Source organism: Channa argus, chromosome 8 (assembly GCF_033026475.1).
Source record: "Channa argus isolate prfri chromosome 8, Channa argus male v1.0, whole genome shotgun sequence".
Lineage (NCBI taxonomy): Eukaryota > Metazoa > Chordata > Actinopteri > Anabantiformes > Channidae > Channa > Channa argus.
This window is the reverse complement of record NC_090204.1, coordinates 21,437,460-21,461,177: the sequence shown is the minus strand read 5'-3', so window position 1 is coordinate 21,461,177 and position 23,718 is coordinate 21,437,460. Positions and strand designations below refer to the sequence as shown.

The 23,718-nt window shown below is 40.6% G+C and overlaps 1 protein-coding gene across 2 annotated transcripts in view; it reads right to left on the bottom strand.

Annotated features, from left to right (window-relative positions):
* bcar3 (BCAR3 adaptor protein, NSP family member) overlaps positions 1-23,718 on the bottom strand; it is a 52,591-nt gene that overhangs the window by 22,475 nt on the left and 6,398 nt on the right. The window contains exons 1-4 of one of the 2 annotated variants that reach the window (XM_067512890.1): positions 16,274-16,439; positions 8,729-8,951; positions 7,967-8,206; positions 2,418-2,460 (exon numbers count right to left, since the gene is read on the bottom strand). In XM_067512890.1, coding sequence (XP_067368991.1) covers positions 2,418-2,460; positions 7,967-8,206; positions 8,729-8,943 — 498 coding nt within the window. In that variant the 5' untranslated portion in view covers positions 8,944-8,951; positions 16,274-16,439. Of the gene's footprint in view, positions 1-2,417; positions 2,461-7,966; positions 8,207-8,728; positions 8,952-16,273; positions 16,440-23,718 lie in introns of those variants that run through there. The other variant, XM_067512889.1, reaches the window with a different exon arrangement.

Genomic DNA, 23,718 nt, shown 5'->3' with positions numbered 1-23,718 from the left:
ATAAATCTGCATAAAATGTAAATTGAATTTAATAAAAAATGAGATGGCATCATCAAAGAAGAATGCAACATGGGATTAACATTGTTCAGCTAGCTGTAACTGTTGGGTTGCTGGCCAGCTGCCTGCTATGCTTATAGGCTGACAAACTGACTGATTGATTGGCTGTGCAGTTTATTGATGAACAGACCGACCCATTCGCAGGCGGTTTGATGGACCTGAAGAGCTGGATAGCAGGGTGACCAGCTGGTTGGCTTTTTGCCTGTCTGCCATTTGAACTGGTGCTGGCTTGCTGACAGAATGGTGTGTGATCCTGATGAATGTCACACTCATGTTTGTTCTTCTAACTGGCTGTACTGCACTGATCCATTTGCAGGTTGGGGATCCAATGGTGTTCATTTTGTAGTACTTTAATTTGACCAGCAGAGTGTAACAGAGTGCAACTCTGTAACATGAATTATTTCATGACTTCATTGAATAAATACACTTTTGTGCTCTAAACTCAAATAATTACTGCTATGATACTGTATCTCTGTCATTACAAACGAGGATATCACACTGTTCCTATGCGAATTGAAAGCTGTAAGACCCCACATGCTTACACTAACCCGCCATAAAAATAGGCATAAAATGCTTTTTTTTCTCCCTGTAATAGTCAGTCAACATTTCTGAGATCGGTCACTGTTAAATGTTGATTTTTCAACAAAATGGAAGAAGAACTTAACATAAATTCATTAGAAATTCAATTGTAACTTAAACTTGTGTTAATTTGAGACTGACCAAGTCCTCTCTGCTCTAATGCAGCTCTCCTTCACTCTTTATGCTCTACAATGCTCTTCACAGTCGCTCTGGTAGTTGTAGTCATCAAATTGCAATGAATAAAAATGGTACAAAAGTCACTAATCAGGCAGAGGCATCTTTTTATGATTGTTCTCCACAGTCACTTCCTTCCCTGTGTACATCCATCCCACACATTATTCTGTACATAATCAATGGCCTTATTGCACTAAACAATGAAAGCTTCACTCCACAGATGTTATTAATGTACTTCTGCCCTTTTACCACAGGATGTCTGTGCATGATTGAATGCATGGACACATGTTTTTCTCACCGGTGGAAATGCAAACACACCTGGAGCAGCTACACATACAAACATATCATATAATACCAGAGATACAGTAGCTCCATATGCAGTCAGCACTCAAAACTGTTGACACTTGCACACAACCCTAATTTAACCAAAGAAACACACACAGTTTGTGTGTCTGGTTAGCTCCCACATGTGCAACCAGCTCCCATGGGAAGGATTGAGTTTGCTTTTCACACTGAGGTGTCAGCATCCAAACATATGAGCTAATAGACGGAGGGGGGGAAAAAAAGGATGGATGTGGATGGAGGAATTGGAGGATTGTTGTGTTTCTGAATACTTGTTATATCTTTTCATGAGATGGCACAAGAAGTTGACAAAAATCCAGCTGAAATGTGAATTACATTGTGTAACTTTGCTAACCTGAGACTCTGACTCAGTCCTCTCTGCTTTAATAGAACTTTGTCTCCCTCTTTATGCTCTGCACAGCCTTTCAGGTGGTTGTACTTCAAAGGAGCTCAGAGAACAACTATATTTTCTAATTTGTATGCTGTACTTAAGTGTATATTTTTTTCTGGTGCCCTTAGATTAAACAAATCTCCTATTAATAAAGCAGAGTTTATACGGGGTAGGCATGAAGAGAGAAACAAAGGGAGGGGATTAAAACATCCACCATAAACATATCACACATCAGTTACTGTAGATAACAATATGATAACAGAGCAATCACCTGTCAGCCATCACCTGCCTTGGACTGAGGGAAGCCAGGAGTCAGGTGGTGTGTTGTTTGTGAATAAGATTTACAGCAGGGTGAAAGCCAATCTCTGACGGCAGGGTGTATGATGTTAGTGGCTTATTACCCTAGTAGCCCAGCATCAATTGGGTTAACTTATCCTATGAGTGATGTTTGCAGATGTCTGTCACTTAAATTACAATTCTTGCTGGACTGATTTAGAGTTGCAGTATTTTCATAACAGGGCGAAGTTTTGAGATTTTAAATAATAACCTCCATTACTAGTAGTATAATTTTTAGCTTCAGACTACTGTACGTAGTGACAGACATGCAGCGACAGTCCAACTTCACTGACGGTACACCAAAGAACATTTAATTGTATGGCTGCTCAGTTTGCATTTGCCGTCCTTAAATTACTAGAAATTTTGTAAAAGTGTGCAACTATGTGAACAAACTGTGTTGCGTACACATCGGCACGATGAGAAAAAAAAATACATGCAGTCCCACAAGCAGAGTATTTCAGTGTTTCTAATAAATTAATGAAACAGCATGGTTTGAATTCATTGTTTTAAAAGGGGCTGTTTTCAGTGTTGTTCCTACCTTTACATAGTCCACTGCAGTGTCCAGGCTGCCAGCTGGCTCCCTGGGAAACACAGACAGAGACAAAGTCCGGTTTAGAGAACACATCTTGCTGCTGGGACTCGTTCTCCTTGGTCCTGGCTGCTGCACAGAGTCTCTAAGCAGTACTACTTTAGTTCGTACTACTATCACTGACACTACTGATATGGCTGCGCTGCTTTGAGTCCAGATGGCCGTGCAAACAATGTTTGGATCTTTTTCAGAGATGATATGTCTCAATAGAGAGCCGGGTCCAAACAAGTCTCCAAATTAGCCATAGCAGGTGCACAGAGCATTAACTTTAATGATAATATTATCTCAAAGTCAGGTGGTCCCACTTTACAATGGGGTCCCTCTTACAGAAGCAAACCTCCCACTGAACTGCTTCAACTCTGAGTGTCTCGTTCCCATTCGCTGTATGTCTCTTTCTCTCAGTCAGCGGTAAACATGTTCACTCGCTGCCTGCCTGTCTGACTTGGCCTCCCTCCCTCCCTCCCCCTCTCTCTCCTCCCCCACCATAACACAGATCACAGCTCCATGCCTAACCTTCTGAGTCCACTGACAAATTCACAGAGAGGTTAGAGTGCACACAGACACGCACAGCGTGTTTTCATTTCTGCCGTTGCATTTTTTTTCCCTGTATTCCTTCATCTTCCAAAATACAGTTTATAACCACACCATAACGCCGTTTGTCTGCTGCTGCAGTTTAATTTCTGTTATTTGAAGGCCTAATAACATTCCAGCGTCGTATCTGTCAATTATTTCCGTTGCTTTCCAAATCTGCCCTGAATATTAGTACGGGAGCGTGTTACCACAGCTCAGTAGAGTCTCTCTCTACAGGAGGCTTATAGCCAGGGGCTCAGTGAAAGAGGTAATTAGCTAAAATCCCGAGCTATGTTAGCTAGGTTGGTAGTTTACATCCTTTAAGCCGGGAAGGGTGTTCCCACGGGAATATTAGCAAACTCCACCACTTACCAAACCAAAGATGTTTAGCTCTAACCTCTCAGTTTTAATATGGCCCCAAATAATAAGCAGGATTTAGTTATGCAAGTGAACAGAAGCCTCCATTCACACCAATGTATAGTCATTATTCACAGAAGGTTGAGCGTTATAGACTCTCTGACAGCTACTGCACATTTAATTTTGCAGAACCAAGAAAGGGCAGTTTATGGCACCTGATCCTGGTCCAGGTTTGCAGATTACTAGTCCAACACATTCTGACATCACCACAATCTACACAGACTTGTCCTCACAACAGAGGTCACTTTTGTGCTCCTACAAATATTCCTCAAGACTTATAGGAGGTTAATGAGTGAGGCTTACCCTTATTCATTTCCGCTGAATTAGTACGTTTTTCAACATTCTTCATTTTTGTATTAGTAATTTCAGAATGAAGATGAAGCACCGAGTAGAAGTTTAAGTGGCTCACATATGAGATGTTCCATGTATAAGGATCAGGCATTTGAGCACTAATTACTATGCTTTCCTTTCATAATCTTAATGAGAGTTACAAGGTGCTCAAGCAGATCCCAGCTGTTGGGGGGGTCACCCTGCACAGGCCTGACACAGAGAGACTGAGAGGCCGAAAACTATTCACACTTTAGAGTTACCAGTCAACATGGATGTCTTTGAACTTCATGACACCCGAGTATCGAACGGGGGACTTCTTACCTATGAAGTGGCAGCACTGACCACACCCAACAATTTGTGTTTGTTTTTAGATGGATTAGTGCATGGTCATGGTTTGGCTGGTTACAATTCACTACTGCACAGAGGCGGCTGTGGCTCAAGAGGGATCAGCAGGGTCAGCAGTTCAATTCCCATCTCCTTAAGTGCTTCAGTTGCTCCTGTGCAAGTCGCTTTGGATAATAATTTTAAAAAAGGGAAGAAGAATGCAGGAGGTTTCTACGCTCTGAAATATAAACAAAACCAGACACTGAGTTTGACATTTCCCACTTACTGTTGTCATATACTGTGTGTTGCTTCTCTAAGGTCAGTGGTTGACTGGACGCAAATCCTCACCACTCTAACCACCTGTCTCCCTCTTAACCCTGCCCTGGCTACACAAGCTTAGGTGGGTGCACTGAAGATCGCCACATACCAGACAACACCCATATAAACCCTCCTGGAGCTCGATGTGGTATGACTGAGGGGAAATTCCACTTTCTTCTCCAGCAGGTCAAAGGTCAATCTTACAAACAGATTATTCAGCTTAAATCCAGCTCATCAGCTGAAGGCAGGTTCTTCCCACCTGCATTTTGACAGATGCTTAATTCATTTTTTTCCTCCCTTCTTTGAGAATGTTTAGTAAATTTGATTACAGCAGTGGCAGAAACAAAATGGGGTGATGTGAGATTTTCCAAGCCCGGGCATTTTAGACTACACAAGCTGACCACAGCTAACTTTGCCTTTTTCTGCCCCTGCTGCTGAAACAGCATTGGACACGAAATTTCTCTGCTGCCACAACCACAAAAACGAACCTGCCACAGAGACGGAGGCAAAGAAATGAAGACAGAAAAAGTCGAAGTCAGTATGACTTGGACTCAAAAGAAAAAGAAAGAAAACGTAGAGAGGCAGCACTGGCCACAGTCTTTTTCTGGCTACTGTTGTTCTTTGCACTTCACCACACAATACTCAGCACGACCACAACTTGATTTAGTCTGGGGCTTCACCATATTTGTGTGTGTGGGACAGAGAGCGAACACGAGAAAAGAAGAGAGAGAGAGTGGGAGAAATGAAAAGAACTGAACAGCGAGACGCAGAGAATACAGGCAGCCTACAGGGGTCAGTGTTTTCTAATAGAAAGCTTGATTCACATGAATCAGTGCACTTCTTTTCATGTTCAAGTACATTTTATAGATGGTATATTCCTCTGGGTTCCTCCCACAGTCCAAAGACATGCATGTTAGGTAAATTTCTCGAAAATGTGAAAGTGAGTGTGAATGGTTGTCTGTCTGTGTATGTCTCTCTGTTTTGGCCCTGAGATAGAACGGAGACCTGTCCAGGGTGGATCCCACCTCTCTGCTTATGACAGCTGGGACAGGATAAGCAGTTAAGATGGATGGATGGATGCAATATAATGTATACAGAAACTGGAACTTGAAACTGGAAAAAAAACAAAAGAAGTTTGGTTTTATATTTTGTTCAGCATAAAAATGCAACATTTTTGAAAATGCTAGATTTAGAAGAAATTGCGAGAAAATCTTGGTCTCACATTGTAGACTGAAGACAAGTTTTCACCGATAAACAGCTTTTTCTTTATTTTTTTTTGTGATAGCACCAGAAGAAATGTGTGCTCAGATTGCTTTAACTGGACTGTCTGAAGGTGACCCTTAGATAATCCTGGACTCTCCCTACCACCTCCATCTCACACCTCCCACACTAACACATCCCTCTACTACCGTGTTACTAGATGAATAAATCAACATCATATTTTAATGTGATGATTTCTTTATCAGTCTTTTGCATGTCATGTAAAAACTGCTGTTTCCAGGAAACAATCTGTTTTTTTCAGTCTGTCTGGATCTACAATAGGATAATTAATCTAAATGTGAGAGAATACATGGAAAATTCACTAGAATTTAGCCTTAATGATGCTGATGAAAAGGAAAAGTTGCATATGTCAACAGTTTGTCACTGTCTCACCTTCCCACCCCCTCTTATCTTTCTCTTTGCCCTGCTTCTTTCCACTCTGTGTCTGCTGTTTCTCTCTGCCTCCCCCCCTCCCCTGGTGGTCTACCCAGCTGCCCACAGAGGCTAACAGCAAGACAAACTGACCAATCGGGACCTAGTGCAACATAAGGTCAGGGGTCATAGGTCAGTTGACAGCATGAGCAATGGAAAGTCAAGAGCGACTGGCCACTGGTTACATACTTTAGGAGACACACTCCCTCATCTTTTTATAGAAAACTCTAAAGCATTTTGCATTTCACAGCAGCAGCAGCGAGCAGGGAGGCAATGTTAGATTTTTCCACACTGGTTGGTGCAACATTAGCGACGGGTATTTTTTAATACACAAAAATTGTGAATTACAATGTGTAGATAATGCGCATGTGTATTTATATGAAAACAAATACAGTAAAAGTGCAGCTATTATAATCAATTTTTAATATTTAATTTTACTTCAGGATGACTATCACTAAGTAAAATTTAGCCTGCTGTCACTCACATATGAAAGTCTCTTTTGTAGTTTAGAGGCCATTAGCAGCTTGATTTAATTATTATCAAGTGCTTTTCTTTGATCTCCAGACAGCATCTTTTTTTCTAGTGATGCATTTTAATGTCATTTTTAAGTTGCTGAGCTCATTTAGAATTTATAATTTGACACTCGTGACACACATGTTGTTGAGGATGCCCATAAAGTTGATGAAAAATGAATCAGTGAGGGTATGATGCTGTTCATTATCCAGCCACCTGCACAGGCTGAATGTGACCTGACGAATTGTGCTGATATATGTCAACAGTGTATGAAACTTATCCACCATGGAGGCGGATGGATGGAGGGAGCAGACAAAGAGTTCACAGTAAGCTGTGATGTGTCCTGCCACACCCTGACCTACAAAGGTAACCCAGCTGCTGGGGGCTACACACACACAGACACACGCACACACAAAGCCGGCTACATCAGATACAGTTTGTTGTAACTCTACACTAGAGACAGAAAGATGGAAGGACATGATGAGGGATGAGGTTTGTGCGTGTGTTCTCTCTGAAGTTGAGATAAATGCTCACCCTCCCCCAGGCTCCTCTTTACAACAAAACCATTCCCCATCCAAGTCCAACTCTCTTTCAAGCTCCCTACTTTACGAATGGAGCAATTTCAGTATGGTTTTATAATTCAGAACCTGTGCCAATATTTGAACAGAAATCTAATTTGTAGCTCCACACTCCAAGTTTGTGTGCCAAGTTGTATTGACTAATTTGTAGCTTGCTCCTTCACATGATAATGAATTACTAAAAAAAAAACATTTCAAATTGATGTTTTTCAGTGTTTCTTTTTTGTTTGTTTTTATAATGAAAGCTGCAGTATAGAAATTAGGTTAGCGCTAGCATACTTGACATCAGTCCACTCTGCTTTGCCCAGCTCTCCCTCCCCCTGCTCTGCTAAGCTCTTTTGCCATCTGCTAAGGTCCTCTGCACTGTCCACAACCCTTCAGGTAGAAGTCACTATTAAGTAACACAATATAAGAATGCTGCAAAACTTTACTAATCAAGCAGAAATAGTTACATTGTTCAGAATGGTCAAAAACGGGAAAAGAATTCAGAAAGGAATTTTCCTGCTCTGAAATTAACAGCAGAAGCTCATTTATTTAAGATTGAGCCGTCTGTGGAGACTTACTTCCTGTTTGTATTTTCTTTGAGGTTCACGCTTACTGAGGTCATGTGTGAGTCAACATAGATAAATAAACTGCTTGATAAAGTTTGATGAAAACAAAATCACAGAGATACTGAAAATACAAAATACAGAAACAACACTTCAACTTACAAGACCTGGCATTAGCATCTTTGTCCGTGTTTGTACATGTGTTTACCTGTAACCATGAAAGTCATCAATGATATTTTGAAGCAGCGGTGAGGTCAAGGGCTGATGGACGTGTCCCGCAGTCAGTGACTTGTTCCCATGATTGGCTCTGGGGTCCCAGGTGTGGTTCCCGTGGGCCAGCGTCTTACCTCCTCTCTTGCGCCGAGGCAGAGTCCCATGAATGGACACTGGCTGGTAATGAGCAGCAGCAGGCAGCTCTGACAGGCTGTTGTCCTGCCCTGAAGAGAGACTGGTGAAGGGAAAAGAGATGCAGGAGGAGATCAAAGTTGGACTGAAGTAACCTGTTGACGCCATCATATTTATAGTCCACATCAACCTGTTTGGTGGTTTTTGAAGCTGTATACACAGAAAATATTGAGATGGCATGTTTGGGGCCAGTTAATATCAGATGAAATTATTTGATATTGTGGTTTATTTTTTTCTAATTTGGTTTTGGGGTTAATCCCATAGACATTATATTATGGTCTGGGGGTATAAACAAGGTTTTTTCTACAAACATTGCAGCTGTTATAATTGATCCAACTGCTGGAGTAGCTCCACCAAAACAGAAAAGTAGATTATTGAAAATTGTTTCGTGATCACCAGTTTCTTTATTTAACACGGTTTAGCAAAGCCTTTTAAACCTGGGTTAATTTACAGCAAAGAATGGAAATAAAATATAAACTTCTCATTTCAGTCAGAACCACAATTTCGGGCCAGATTATTTATAAACCAATGGCCTTGCGCTAACAGCCACTTTGACCCAACTCACCCAGGCCTGGAGCTGAGGAGGTCCATAGAGGAGGTGAGGGATGCCTGGAGCCTTCTGGAGGAGCAAGTGCTGCTGCTGCTGCTGCTGCTGCTGCTGCTGCTGCTGGGGACACCAAGGTAGGTAGAGGGGACCCCAGGGTGACCAGTGCCTCCTCCTAGGTTGTGGTGTGCATGAAGGGATCTTGGCAAACTTGCAAAACGCCCCTCTGCCATCATCCTCAACTCTGGACAGAAAACACACGGAAACTATGTTTTAGAAGCACTGTTAAAAAGGACACTGACTTTTGAACAGACAGGTGAGCAATACCAGTTTCCCCACGTGTGCTAAAACCTTTTAACCTTCAAACAGTAAGCTGGGAAACACATGCAATGTAACCATGGTACCACAACACAGAAGGGTCAGAAGAAAAACACATTGCTGTGAAGACACTGGACACTGTACATACAGTATTCACTAACACTAACAAAAAGAGCTGCGGCAACTTGTGCCCCTCCCTAATCCACACACACACACACACACACACACACACACACAACGCGTCATCATGCACACAAAAATACACTCTAAGATGTCACATGGAGGAAAATAAAACCTCACATCACATCCCTCAGTTCAAGCTACGTAATGTGAATTACTGCTATTCTAATTTTATTTTATGTATTTTTTTATTTTTAATGTTGTTTTATCCCTTGTAATAATTCTGCTTTATTTTATGATTTTACTTTGTGTATGCAAAGTACTTTGGCCAACTGGACAGCGTTTCTTAAAGTGCCATTTCTCTTTGACTTTAAAGAAAAACTGACTGACATTTGTTTGTCCTAGACGTTCACTGTCTTTTACTTAGACAACTTAGTAAAAGGAGGATTTAAAGAATATATATAGTATGAAAACATTTGAAGAAAGCCAATGAACACAAGGTGCAAAAGACTTGAAGACGATTGTACTGTAGAGGAAGCACTAATAAATGCATCGGGACGTTGGTAATGTTGCTTTAACCTCGTCAGACTGCTGTCAATATTTTTTAAATGCTAAATCCTTACAAGCTAAACATTAGCCTTGATTTGATTAATATTTCCAACAAACCTGTGTAAAATGCAGAGAAGAAAACACCAAGCAACACCTTTTAACTATAGCTCCTTAGGAGAGCATAAATCTACACAGTACATAAGGGTAATAACCTTTCATGCCGTAACAAAGACTGAAATAACTTTTGTATTTTCAGACATTATTCTTATCAACGTACTATAAATGTCACATCATTAGGGAATTCTTGAAATACTTTATATTGCAGCAAGGCCCCTAAAATTAGCTTCTGCTTGAGACTTTTGAGGTCACACAACTTATGAAAGTCAGATATAAATGCACCAAGATGAACAGGAAAGATACTGTGAGTTGGCAGTGATGGAAAACACCAAACAGGTTCTTGATAAATTCCCCTGCTGCGTGACAATGACTGGACAGCACGATATGATCTGCTCTGAATCGCTCACCACGCAGCCGTTAGTCATACTGTACAAACACCATCAGTGACAGACATGCTCCACATGCTCTGCCCATTTCTAATCTCATCAAGCCCAAGAATCTGACCGGTAAAACTATGCTGGTGTTTTTGTCTCCATGCGAACTAACGGATTATGATCAGAGAAACTGTGTGTCCTGGTACTGCAGTACCTCTCCCAGAGTGCAGTCAGCCCACACGAAGAAGCTGTGTTTACACCACATACCCACAACGTCACTCCTGGCGAAAAATACTTTGCCATGAAAATTCCGATCAACAACTTCTCATAGAGCAAAGATGACCAAGTGTTTGAACTGAGCTGAGGTGACCAGTGGTGTAAAGTCACTAATTACATTTACTTAAGTGGAATTTTAAGGCATTTCTGCTTCACTAGAGGTTCTTCATACCTAAACTTCCCTACACTTCAGAGGCAAACATTGTACTGTTGATCACTATAGTTGCAATTTACATTTTTAAAAAACTAATCGATAAAACAAAAGCAGTATAATATATGTATTGACCCCATGTTTAAAATTCACAAGCTATCCAACAATATGCAAAGAAATTTAAATAAAGAATCAGAATTAAAACACATGATCATCAAAAGGTTAATGTAAGCTCTTTACTTACCAGCTGTAATAACCACAGTAATGTTTCAATAATTATAATGCAATACGTTTATAATAATTTGTGTGACATTCTAAAGGGATTTCAAGTATCTCTTCAGCAAATACTTCTGTACTTTTACTTACTGCAGGGAGCTTAGTGGGAAAACCAGTAGCAAGAAGGAACAGCTAACCCTAATAAAAAAAGCATATCAGTACATCTGAGAAACACCAGGAATTCTTCACTAGAGTTGTGAAAGGCTACAACTATAACGTCTTTTGTAATGCGTCACTGAATTGTGCCAATGCACAGGCTACCTCTTGATAAATATCTTTTGTCTCTAACAAATAATTAATCAATGAGAGAAAAAGTACATTTTTAACAGCCCAAAACAAAAGGAGAAATAAATATTTGTTAGGAGCTTTAAATAAGTTATGAAGCTTTGCCACCACAGGAAACCTGGAGCTCAGTCCTACACAGCTGAACCAAACCTCAGCAGGGGGCCACACAGTCGCCAGCTTGGGATGATGAATGTCAATAAAAATGCTAATATAGGTTACCAAAAAAAAAGGAACAGCTGGCCATCGCAAGACTTTTTAGTGTGTCGGGTAAAGTTCACACACACACACACACACACACACACACACACACACACACACACACACACACACACACAGGAAAAGTCCAGCTACAGCATTCTGGGTCAGAGAGTGGATTCCTCTGAGTGGCAGAATAACTCCAGAGGAGGGGGAGCTTTACTAGGACCCTCAGGGATGGTCAGTGTGTGTATGCATAATTGTGTGTGGCCCTGGCCATCTGCCAGACAGACACACACCCTCCTGCAGAGGAGAAAGGATCAACTCCTACCGAGGGAAAAAACACCCAATCAGACACACAACAAGCAGCCACATTAACACTTTCAATTCATCTGATAAATAAATCCTTCATTCTAAGAGCTGTCAGAGTTATTCCACACAGTGAAAGTTGCCCCCTCTAATTCGACCTCCTCATTCCTTTTACTCCTTCACTTTCCATTTTCTGCATAGAGAACATGATTTACAGCTGGAGGGGGAGTAAAAAGTGCCACAAGTCATAAGCCTTTACAGACTGTACAAAACTTCTACTAGGTACAGTTGTGGATAGTTTTTCAGAGTACAAATCAAGGGAACTAGCCACTTAAGATTGAATCTGTCTCAGTGTCTTCTGTGTCTATATTTAAGGCCAGACTGACTCCATGAAGTTGAGATTGGGGGTTTGTGAGGGCTATAGTTCACCATCTGTTAGAGGACTTCTTTTTCTTCTTATCACTGAAGACAGTCCATATGTTTTGGCATGTTGTCCTGCTGCAGAATGCATTATGGACGAGTAAGATTCCTCCCTGATGGGAATGTGTGATGGATAAAGGTCCAATTTTACTTTCGGTGATAGCGCCCATAATCATGATGGGAATGTTTTCATTTCCTAAGTCAGGTAAGGGAATAAATAAATACATAAATAAATAAATTAGTGTTTGCACAGACTTACAGCTACAGTTTTAATCCGTTTACTTTTTCATGAAGTTCAGGCAAACATGACAAAGGAGCTTCCTCTTGTTGTTGGTACTGTCCAGAGAATGTGTCCATATTGCCAAATGTAGTATGTATAGAAGGATGTCCTGATGACGATACCAGTATTGGGCATCAATCTCACCTTTGTGTACTTGTTACTAACAGTCACACTCGTGTTTTTCAAGCATATTTTAAAAACATTTGATATTTGTGAGTGACATCAGCAACAACAAGGGTTAAATATATTAACTAGAACTTTATCTGAGGTTTACGTTTACCTTCATTTTCCTGTGTAAACTCTACAGCCTGTGTTGTATGTTCTTCTCCATTAAGGATATCACCCTAAAGCTGAGCTATGCTTATTTATTCATTTCCTTTCCAATTCATTCTTTTCAGTAATTAAACACCAGTTTTTATTAAACACCAGTCGCCACCATATTTAGGTTTTGGCCAAAGAACGAATGAGAATTTCCATTCTCGTGGAATTCGCTTAACTGAAATGGACTGATGAGAATTCTACTCTCCAAAAACTCATAGCAGAAGCAAAACAGTTTGTTATTTGTACCAGTACTCAGCATGGGAGTACTAGAATGTAGGTACTCAGTATGGGAAAAAGTGATATCCATCTCCAGCTCAGTAGTATGCAGAAAGTATCATTCCTCGTTAAGAATCCAATCAAACGCCTTAAACCTTTGCACAGCACTGTCTATAAAGAAAAATGTCAAATACTGTTCCTCTACCAATTGCAGTTCAGTAACAAAGGTCATGGGTCATTTAAGTCCAAGCTAAAGAGTGGTAGACACCAGCTTATCGTTCTTTACAGCTCTTTACCAATTTTGACACCTGCCCACCCAAGTTGAAGAATATTTCCTTGACCATGGTATAAAAGACAAAATATTCTTAAGTAAACAAACACTAGTGAAGGCCTTGGGTTGGGAACGCCAACTTGGGCGCACACACACACACACACACAACCTTGGGTGGGAAACAAGAGCAGATTAACAGGAAGAGGAAATGGCAGTATAAACATTTAGACAGCAGGCTGATGATATTAAAGGATCACTAGCAATAAAACAAACATCTCTCTCTTCCCTTTTTCACTGCCAATCTCTTAGGTTTTCTCTAATTCTAACATACAGGACACAACTTTCCATTCAATTTAGGTTTAATTAAATGTTAGCGCTCTCTCAGTGGCTCCCACTAAAGCTACACATCATTCAGACCTTTCAAAGCTTTGTTGTTAAGCCACTGAAGTTGTGGTTTTAAAAACAGAGATTTGGGGGACCACCAAGAGACCTTAAAGAGTCTCAATAGGCCCCATTTAATTCACTATTGTGGCCTGATGTGTGGGAATTGTGGTTTAACTGGAGGAATCGTATAAATCCTGTGGTTTATACAGTGAAACATAAGATTAAATACACTCTATAATAAAGATTTATACGTGAACACTACTGCTCTCTTTTTGCACACATGCACAATAGGGTGGACAAACAAAACCATCAACATGCTTAGGAATGAGGAGTTTCCTCTAGTGGGCTTAAAGTGTCTTCCTGCTATAGCATGCACAACACACACACACACACACACACACACACAGACGCAACAAGGCATTAGCAAAACCACCCCTGGCCAGAAGTGAACAATGAAAACAACTGTCACATGACACATGTTAATAGCCAGTCTTTGTTAGAGAGAGAGAGACACACACAGAGAGAAAGGTGTCCTAGTGCACTCTTCAGTGTGTGGGCCCACCAGTCTATGTGTGCGTGTGTGTGTTAGTGGGTGAGTAACATATTAATGAGGCTGCTATTAAATCCCACAGCAGCAACTTCCATATAATAATTCAGATTCTGTGTATTTCTATCTTTCTGTCTCTCTCTCACACACATGCAACTCCTCCTTAGTGTACGTGAATACATCTGTGGTGAAACATGTACACATGAACTGTGTGTGTGTGTGTGTGTTGTCCTGTGGACAGTGATCACCATTCTGTGAGCCATTGAGTCCCACAGAGGAAAAGACAGCTGAGTCAGTCTGTGCTGAAAGAAGTCTTTTTTTTTCTTTTGTACTTCAGTAAAAGCAATAACATTACAATGTAAAAACACTGTTACACGGAAAGAGCTTCAAATAAAAGTAAATATCATATAACTAAGTAGAACTTTGCATAGCATGCTATATGTACTTCAGACAACATTACAGGTACTTCAGAGTGGTACATGTAATGTCATGTTAGGTAGTTAGTGTGTAGGCACAACTTCCCAGCTAATTGGTTTGGGACAGTCAATTTTTAGGAGTCATCCAGCTTATCAATGTTATAACTACAATTTTCCACTTTTGGGAATCAAGCTGTAGCATGTATTGAGTCCAGTCAGAGTGTCCCATACTCAGGCTGCAGTCTGTGCTAACCTTTCACGTCAGTATGTAAAGCACAGGGTTCGGGCTTCCCCGAATGGTTAAAAAGGCGAGGTTCACTGGAAATCCAGCCTGTGCCTGCTGATAACACTGACGCATGCCAGAAGATTATTGCCTGAGCATAACTGTCAGAAATAGGGGGAAACAGTTGTCCTTTTGATAGTTACATCAGACAGTACAGCTCTTTGAGTAAGACAAATTTTAAAACTCTAACCAATTTCTTTGTTTGAAGTAGATGTACTACCCCCCCCTGCTGCTGGTCTACGTGATGCTATAAACTGCATCTTCATCACACATTCTGTATAAGTATAGTGTTTATCGGTAAAAATAAATAACAGCTACTGTGAGGGGTCATCACACAAAGGCTATAGAGTTTAAAGTTCGACAAACTGCTGATGCTCAAGTTAATTCCAGGGGCTGATTTAAGTATAAGTCAGTCAGTCGCTCTTAGTAATGTCCAGCATGTCACACAGTGTTGACGAGTGGCTGGAATACCAACCGACTCATCCCACTGGGGCAAGTAACAAGACACCGCTCCCTCTCTCTCTCTCTCACACACACACACACACACACCACAGCCACTGGAAACACACCAAGCTCATGGCGCAATTAAACTTGAGCTTTGTGAGAGCTGGGCATTAATTAAAGGCTGAATCTTATTGGCTCAGACATGACACTGACTAACGTCTAAATCAACCTTCTGCATGTGTGTGTTTAACTGTACAGAAACACACAAAACATCAGCACACACAGATGCAAATATCTGTCATCATCTTGTGGGTACTGCATCTTGCTGTTTAAAAATGTCTCATTCTTCTCATAAGTGAAAGGTCAGAGTTTCAACCAGTCTCAGAGGTTTGGATTTATTTTACTACTTACTACTTTACAGCCATATAACATGATATCAGCGTCATTTAACTACTTGTAAAAGACCATTTTTGTATCATTTCCCTTTATATAGAGGCAATAAATCAGTTGAATCATCGCGTCTATAAGGAAAAACATAATTGTAAGATGTTGGAGCCGCTGAAACAAAGTAAACCAACTGGAAAAAAGAAGAAAACCTTGATTAAAGAAATGCTGTTGGACTTATCTGTCACATTTCATGTAATTATTGCCTGCTGGGGTTTCCACAGTTAGCACCAACAATCCATGCAACCACAGTTACACCCAGTGCCTTGGGATAGCAACTTATTGCTCAAAAGTCCCCGAGTAGGTCTAACTCACTGCAAGCTATAAACAATTCAACCGAAAAGGAGCGCAAGACAGCTGAGAAACTAAGGGGAGGCAGGAGTGTGAGGAAATAAACAGCAGCCCCAGTGAAAGAAAGATGGCAATTTCTAATTCAACGTGTAGAAACAGGAGATGAACATAAACGTGTTAGTCTCACCTCTGTGTGCCCCACAATACACACATTCCTACACATACACACCTAGACGTGTACAAATGGCATAAACACACAGACGCACGCTTCATCCCTACCTGTCAGTGTGTCCTCTTCTCACAATCTTCTCTCTTTCTTTTAGCTTTATACACTTGTATCAAAATTAGCCCCTCTCATAGTTTGTTTGAATGACTGACTAGCTGACCGGCTGAAAGAAACACACTCATGCTCCCTCAGACAGGCAACAACAAGTAGTGCTGTACAATCGCAAGCCCTGCCCTCCTCTCTCTCTCTCTCTCTCTCTCTCTGGGGAGTGATTTGCGAGCACTCAGCCCCTCCTTCTGCTCTTCTCCGTTTGGGAGGAGTTTTCTTTCTTTTTCAGCTGAGTTGTCTCTTGTCTCCCTGACTCCTGCCCTCCCCAGCACAGAATAAAACTCCCTTCTGCCCTCCAATTTCCCACCTTCACCTCCCCTCCTCCCCTCTGTGTTCCTTGTACTGCCTCATATTTCATGCAGCAAGTCTTTTGTTTGGGACCTCTTACACCAACACCACCAACTGGCCTGATGCTTAGAGAAGATTTAGATGTGACCTAATGTTGCTATTTGCAGAGAGGAGATGAAATAAAGCGTAGTCTCAGCACCGTTGTGACATGTTTGACCAAACTGAGGCACACTCAACGCTCACAACGTTTTAACTGCTTAACTCAAGGCTTGCTGGAACACAAATCAGCTCAATGGTTTAAGAAGGTTGGCAAAAACAATTACATTTAGTCGTGTGAAGCAGTCAAACAAGTAGACAAGTTCTATTTGTGCCACTGCATCAAGTATGAGGTCATGCTGAGTGTGTATTTGTGTCCGTTTGTGTGCTGGCTGGCCCTCAGGATAGCACTCTCTCCTGCCTTTGTCCTCATCTGTATTGTCTAGAGTTGATAACACACGGGCATGAGCGCGCGTGTGTGCATGTGTTTCCTTTTAGACAATACAACGAGCCCATCCTGCCACTATGGAAGTTGAGATGAGGAGATGGCCCGCATTGCACACACATGTGCACTTACACACACACACACACACAATAATGCTGCCAAATACATGCCGGCCTTTTGATCTATTCATGCTAAATTCGTTAAGAGTGGGAAACCCACTGATGAGTGTGAGGGAATAAAGATTTCCTTGTTGTCGTAAACGAATATTTTGTTTTTCACACGACTTAGTTTTTCTCTTTATGACAAACTTTGGCACCAAAGCAATGCCAGGAGATTGCACTGTGGAAAATGTGAGGTTAAACCTAAAACACAGTGACTACCTGCTTCGGCTTTGACTTGCTTTGACTACTTGCTGCAACTGTGTGTGCGCCCATTTAGTTTTGCAAGACAAGGGATGATAGGTATAGACAGGCCAGATCTGCCAGGCCTACTTTTGGTTTCATTTCCAAATAACTGGCTCGCATTATGGTTAAACATTAAGTGTGTTTACAGTCTTCGTAATCACTTCGCCAAATTGACATTACAACTGTTGACTTTGAGTAAAATGTCGTAAGTCACCAGAATGATCAGCCACCCTATAAAAATAAAACATATGGTGTTCAAGCTTATCATTTCTTATCACTTCAAAGACACTTTCATTAGCTCCAGAATGTATTCAGTCCCCTTCACTTTTAACACACGATTGCATTGTTGATTTCATTCAAGTTGGCAAAAGTACAATTTTTGCTCATCGAAATACACTCAATAACCTCTCTTTGGGAATTTATGGTTGTTTATTAAAAAAATAGAAGCGCAAAGACTTCTCAGCAAACCCAAGCCAAGGTTGTGCGTGTAACTGTGTACTTTGTGGGCGTGAGGACCCAAAACGGAAGTCCGTTTATGGATTGATCAATCATCAAAACAGTTAGAACTAAACCCCCCCCCCCCCAAAAAAAACCACAATGATTTCTTTAATTCTTTAATACTTCTTCAGGTCTAAAGCACATGTTCCACCTTATGTGGTTTAGGTCTAGGCTCTGATTGGGCTACACAAGGACAGATGGACACTTTTCCAGAGGCAACACTAGAATGTTTCACCACCCCGATCATCCAGGCTCAAGTCATATGCACACTGGAGCATATCTACTTCATACATGACCACTAAACATATGTATAATTAAATCCCTGTAATATAATCTGAGTATGGGACAATGAGCAGCAGTGACCTAATTATTAAATACATAGATTATAGTCAACACTGTGAGCATATGTGGCTAAGGATGTAGGGGCTGTTTGGAAGCAAAAATATGCAGCTGAAGCTGAAATTTATTTTGGAGTAAATCTCAGCACTATTTTATACAAGCATGTGAACATTCTTGGCATCTTTGTGTGTGTGAGGGTGGTGTTTCTAGGAAGCTATGCAGTGAGTCAGGAGTGTAATCTACAATCAAATCCTGAATCACCTGCCTGCCCCCATAAAGCAGGTATAGAAAGAAGTGCCATTTGAAGAGGGGCAGAAAAGAACTGATGTGTAATTGTGACAAAAGCTTTTATCAAGTTGTTTGTAGAAAAATAACTAATATTTCATGATACCAGGAATATACAGTACAGTGTAAAAGCATGGCAGCAATCTAGATTTACTATACACTGTTTCCTTTTATAAATTTACTCAAAATGACCAAAATACATGTCACAGATGAAAACATACTGTACAAGCTCAGAGATTAATCTGCGGTTTAGGAAAAATCCACAGACTAAAATATGTATATCTCACTAAATGTTAAAAATAGATTAAGAGAACCCCACAGCATTACAGTGATTTTCTGTGCTTCCTGGTAACATGAACCCTTAGGCCCAACCCTCGCTCACCACACTGGGACTCCATAAGCAGAGCACTTTGGCACAACGCCTCGAAGAATAACCCCCTTCCAAACACTGACCACCAATCCACCTGAGGCTGACTGTGTTTATCAAACCAATAAATAGATGGCTTGGGCTTCACCTTCTACTGCCACCTGAGAAAACTGAATCTGGTTTATTTTTAAGCAAGCGTTTCCTGGTATCCCTGCATCTCCTGGTAGATATGAACTTTGAAAGGAACACTTTCTTCCCACTTTTAACTTCTCCTTTGCCTTTCTCTATTTGCTCTCCCCCTCATTCCATCCACTCATCATGTCCCACTGCTCCCCACTTTACCTCTACTCCCCTGTTCACTCTTAGATCTGTGTTTGTGTTTCCATGCGTGTTTCTGATCAGAAAAGTGTGAAGTGTGAAAAGTTCAACATTAAAGCCACTCCTAATTCCTTTGGTTGCCGCCTCGGGGTTTACAATAAAACACAAATTACCGGTCTAATATGTAGTTCAGGTAGAATAAAATGTGCTTTTCACACCTCCACAGAATTTCTGTGTTACTTTTACCTCAAAGTGATGCTGAATTTGACAAGAGCATCACTCATAAATCATGACAGCTTCTTCATAATGTAGAGGTGGCAACATGCAGCAGCTCAGAGCAAATATTAAGTAGCAATGTTACTAATCTAATTACTTAATCATTTTATAAATAAGGGACCATGTACAATATTGAACATACAGAATGATGCTGACAGTCACAAATCTGACTATGCAAAATTAACAAATTTCACTGCAGAAACAGTGGTATGTGGGCCAAGTTTGTTTTTTTTCTTAAGTCTTAGCACTTTCAGCATGTTCCTATCTCTCTAATTCCCCAGACTGTATCTTCCCGGTTTTGAAATATAAACGATAAGAGCCGAATGTTGCCGGCACAGTTGGTGTTACTGACAAGCACAGACAGAAACAGTAAGATGTTTATAGTACACTCAGTATTAACTCTAGGTCATGTGAGTGAGTTTATCACCTTCACAAGAGAGATTGTACTAGTTCAGCTTGTACACCTTGGTAGCAAGTAACAAATGATCTCATATGTAAAGGTCATGGATTAAAACTGCCAACGCACAACGACGTAAATGCTTCTAAACCCTGACAAAAGAATAGCTGTGTTTATGGATATTGTTATTGTGAAATGAAATGGGATTCATCTGCAGTTGTTGATGTCAGTGAAGGAGAAAAGTTGACATGAGGTTATTAAACTTTGGTCCTTGCTTTACTGCCTTTGATCTCTTCTTTATAAAAATACAGCTTCCTCCTCTGAGTCGTAAACGGCACTGAAATTTGTGCTATTGTTTTTTTTTTATTATTCTTGTTTGTCATTTCCTGTTTCATTAAAAACTTTACCACAAACATATTTGTCATCCTAACAACTCTTGGCTTGTTAATAGAGAGGTCTGTGTTGGCCGCGTGATGCCGATTTCTACTAGTGGCATTATAGGCATGGTTCAGTCTTTTAAGTGTTACAGAACTATTTAGTTAGGCCTTAAAGAGCTGATGAATCCGCTGTTCATTAGCGGATTTTGGGGGGCAGAATAAGAGATGAAAGGAAAATTCTGCCCTGCTTCAACAACTTCTGTAGCGATAAACACTGAACAAGCAAGAGAACAGCTATTAACACGTGATGTAACTGTGTCTAGCCCACAAACCAACTAACTCCCAGCTGACCACTGGAAGCATGCTGCCACCATGGCAACATCACTGTCCACCAGGGACATAAACAAGCAAACAAACTGTCAGGATGGACACCTGCTTGCTCTCCCTCTCTCTCCCTCTCTCGCCATCTCACACACAAACAGTGTGGGGCAGCCCCTGGGGCAGCCCCTGCCTGGTGTGGCGTGGATGGGAAGTGGGTGTTCTCTCCTTCTAATCTGGCTGCTGATTGGAGGCCTGCCAGATTTGGAGAAACTGGAATTAGAGCTCTAAAGACTATAAAGGAGCTGGTGGTCAGTATGCTCGCTCGCTCGCTCGCTCTCTGCTGGTTACCACTGTTTGGCTTTGTTCGGTTCTGGCTTATACATTTCACCACTTGCAGCCACACCCTGTTTACACAGATCCACACGTACGCTACTGATATGACTGACCAACACATCCAACTATTTGATTTATATTTATTTTAATAAACATTATTGCAGATAATCTTGGTCCATGTTAATCGGTGCAGATAATCAGTCCATGTTTAGCATTGCATAGTGTGGCAGTGTGCCATCTGTGTCTGTGCTGGTATTTATTTTACTGACGTCCTTAAGTTCAGCCGGGGACAAGACAGATCTGGACCAGTGGAACTTGCTCCATCATCAGGTTTTTGGATTCAATTATTATTATTTTTACATTTTGAACGCTCTTTGAAAGCATTACTGACATTGTGTCTTCAGTGCTTATTGACATGAAATGTACGCACGTTTCTGATGGGAGTTTTCTTGTATGTTTTCTCTCCTTGACGTGGATTTTTGCTTGTCATGTACCTCACTTGTAAGTCGCTTTGGATAAAAGCGTCTCCTAAATGACTAAATGTAAACGTATTTAACAAAAAGTACTAGAGCCTACTCTGTAGTAGTAGCATGGTAGTATACTTGATATTACTATGTCATAGCTGTGTTCAAAGACAGAATCTATGGTGAGATATAATTTTCTATATTGTATGAAATTTTCATATATTTTTATCTGGCTCAACCAAACAGACAAGTGCAAAAGCTGTACTAATAAAATGTTTATTAGTTGTTCATTAGCTAATAAAATGTTTATTAGTACGGTCTGCTTTCATTTCAAAGAATCTTTGTTAGGAGCAAAGATTACAACTGGATTAGAGGTTTGTCTTACCAGGGTTGAAATACTTGAGCCAAATCGCTCTGTGCTTTGAAGGATAGTGTGAAAGGATATAAATACTGTGCATTTTGTGTCCATATTGCCCAACATTACGTTAGAATAGAAAATTCTGTGGTCATGTGCATCTTGCAGCTGCTTCATCCTTAATTTGGATCAAATTTATTCTCTTTACATGAACCTAGGTGTTGGTTTCTTAAAACAGAGGTCACTTTTTGTCACCATGGAATTTAATTTTTAATTCTTTTTATATGAATAAGTATTTATTTGTTGTGCGGCAAACAGGTAGTCTTAAGGGTGTTCAGTGGCTTTGAATGTGTTTACGGTATTTTTATACTCTGACCAGGGTAATGAGCAAAAAAGCTGACTGTAACTAAATAAATGTAAATAAAGCCATTCTGTAACTTTCTGAAAATGTACAGCACATGATCCAAATTTCAACTGCATACCAGGCCTGCTGCAGTCACAATGACAGACACATGATTTTATGATTTCATCTTTGACTCACAAAATTCCCCACATTCATTTTAACCAAGCACTAGTCTGATACTAAGCACAGTAGCCAGTGTGTTATAAGCCAACATTTTGCCCCATTTTCAAATTAAAACTACAAAGAAGAATCACACTAAGGTTACAATTAATCTTTTGAACATGATCTACAAAACAACCTTGGTACCATAGCAACAACAGTGACAAAACATTACCTCAAACTAAAATGCCTCAAATATGTGAAATATGAGAGTTCATCTGTGGGTTTTACTGATGGCTCATATTTCACCCTCTAATTGTTCTAATTGAAGCATCTCTACTTGTCTGCTGCATTTAAATTTGTGCCAATGAGGAAAGTACCTGGCGTGCACACACACACACACACACACACACACACACACACACACACACACACTCTCGGATTCCCATTCTAGCCTTGTAATCATATACTGTAGCCAACAGACAGTAATGTGATGGAATTAATATGTGCCTGGATGCAGTGTGAGAGTATGCATATGTTTTATGCTGAAGGTGCTCTCGCTGGAATGCTCTTATCTGGGTCAAATGTTGAGCTGGCACTTTTGGACATGCTGTGTGTGTGCGTGCGTGCGTGTGTGTGTAGTATGCCATTAGCTGAACAAATCTGGCCTTTGTATTAATGATAGGGGTGGCAGGCTGCCAGGCAGACAGATAATACCACAGCACTTGGTAACAGTGATTTCATCTACAGGCTGTTTCACCTCAGGAAGTGTCCTCAACCTGAAGGTCCAAGCTTTGCTGAGGCTCACACAGCATTTAGTGTTAATTCCCCGCCCATAGATTACGAATACCTTCTTTTTCTGCTCTGGACTAAAATAAATAAATAAATAAATCAGGAAATATTTAAATAATTTGGTCATGGGTGGTCGGGGGAGTTCAGTTCTCTGCACTGTTCAGATTATTATTATTTTTTAAATACAGTGTAGGTCATCCATGTTTAAGAAATATTAAACACCATTTTACAATGGAAAAAAGAAACAAAGTGAGAAACCGATCACCAATAAAGTTTTGTCCAAACAGTTTTATCTATAGATAATATAGATATAGATATAAATCTATAGATATGACATATGCCCTCCATCTCAGCAAAGCTAAATCTACTCACTTTGGAGTTGTAACACACCAATCTCAAGTGTCGCCCGATGCCAGGCCCTCGATGTGCATCCGTTGGTTTAGTGTTTTTGGTGTGTCTCACATGATCACACCCCTATCAGCTGCTTTTGAACTGATTCACTATGTTGCATCAAGGACCACACTGATGGGAGACCGCAGTATTAACAAGGCCTGCACAATTTGCATGTTTCAAAGTACTTCAGTGATTAAACT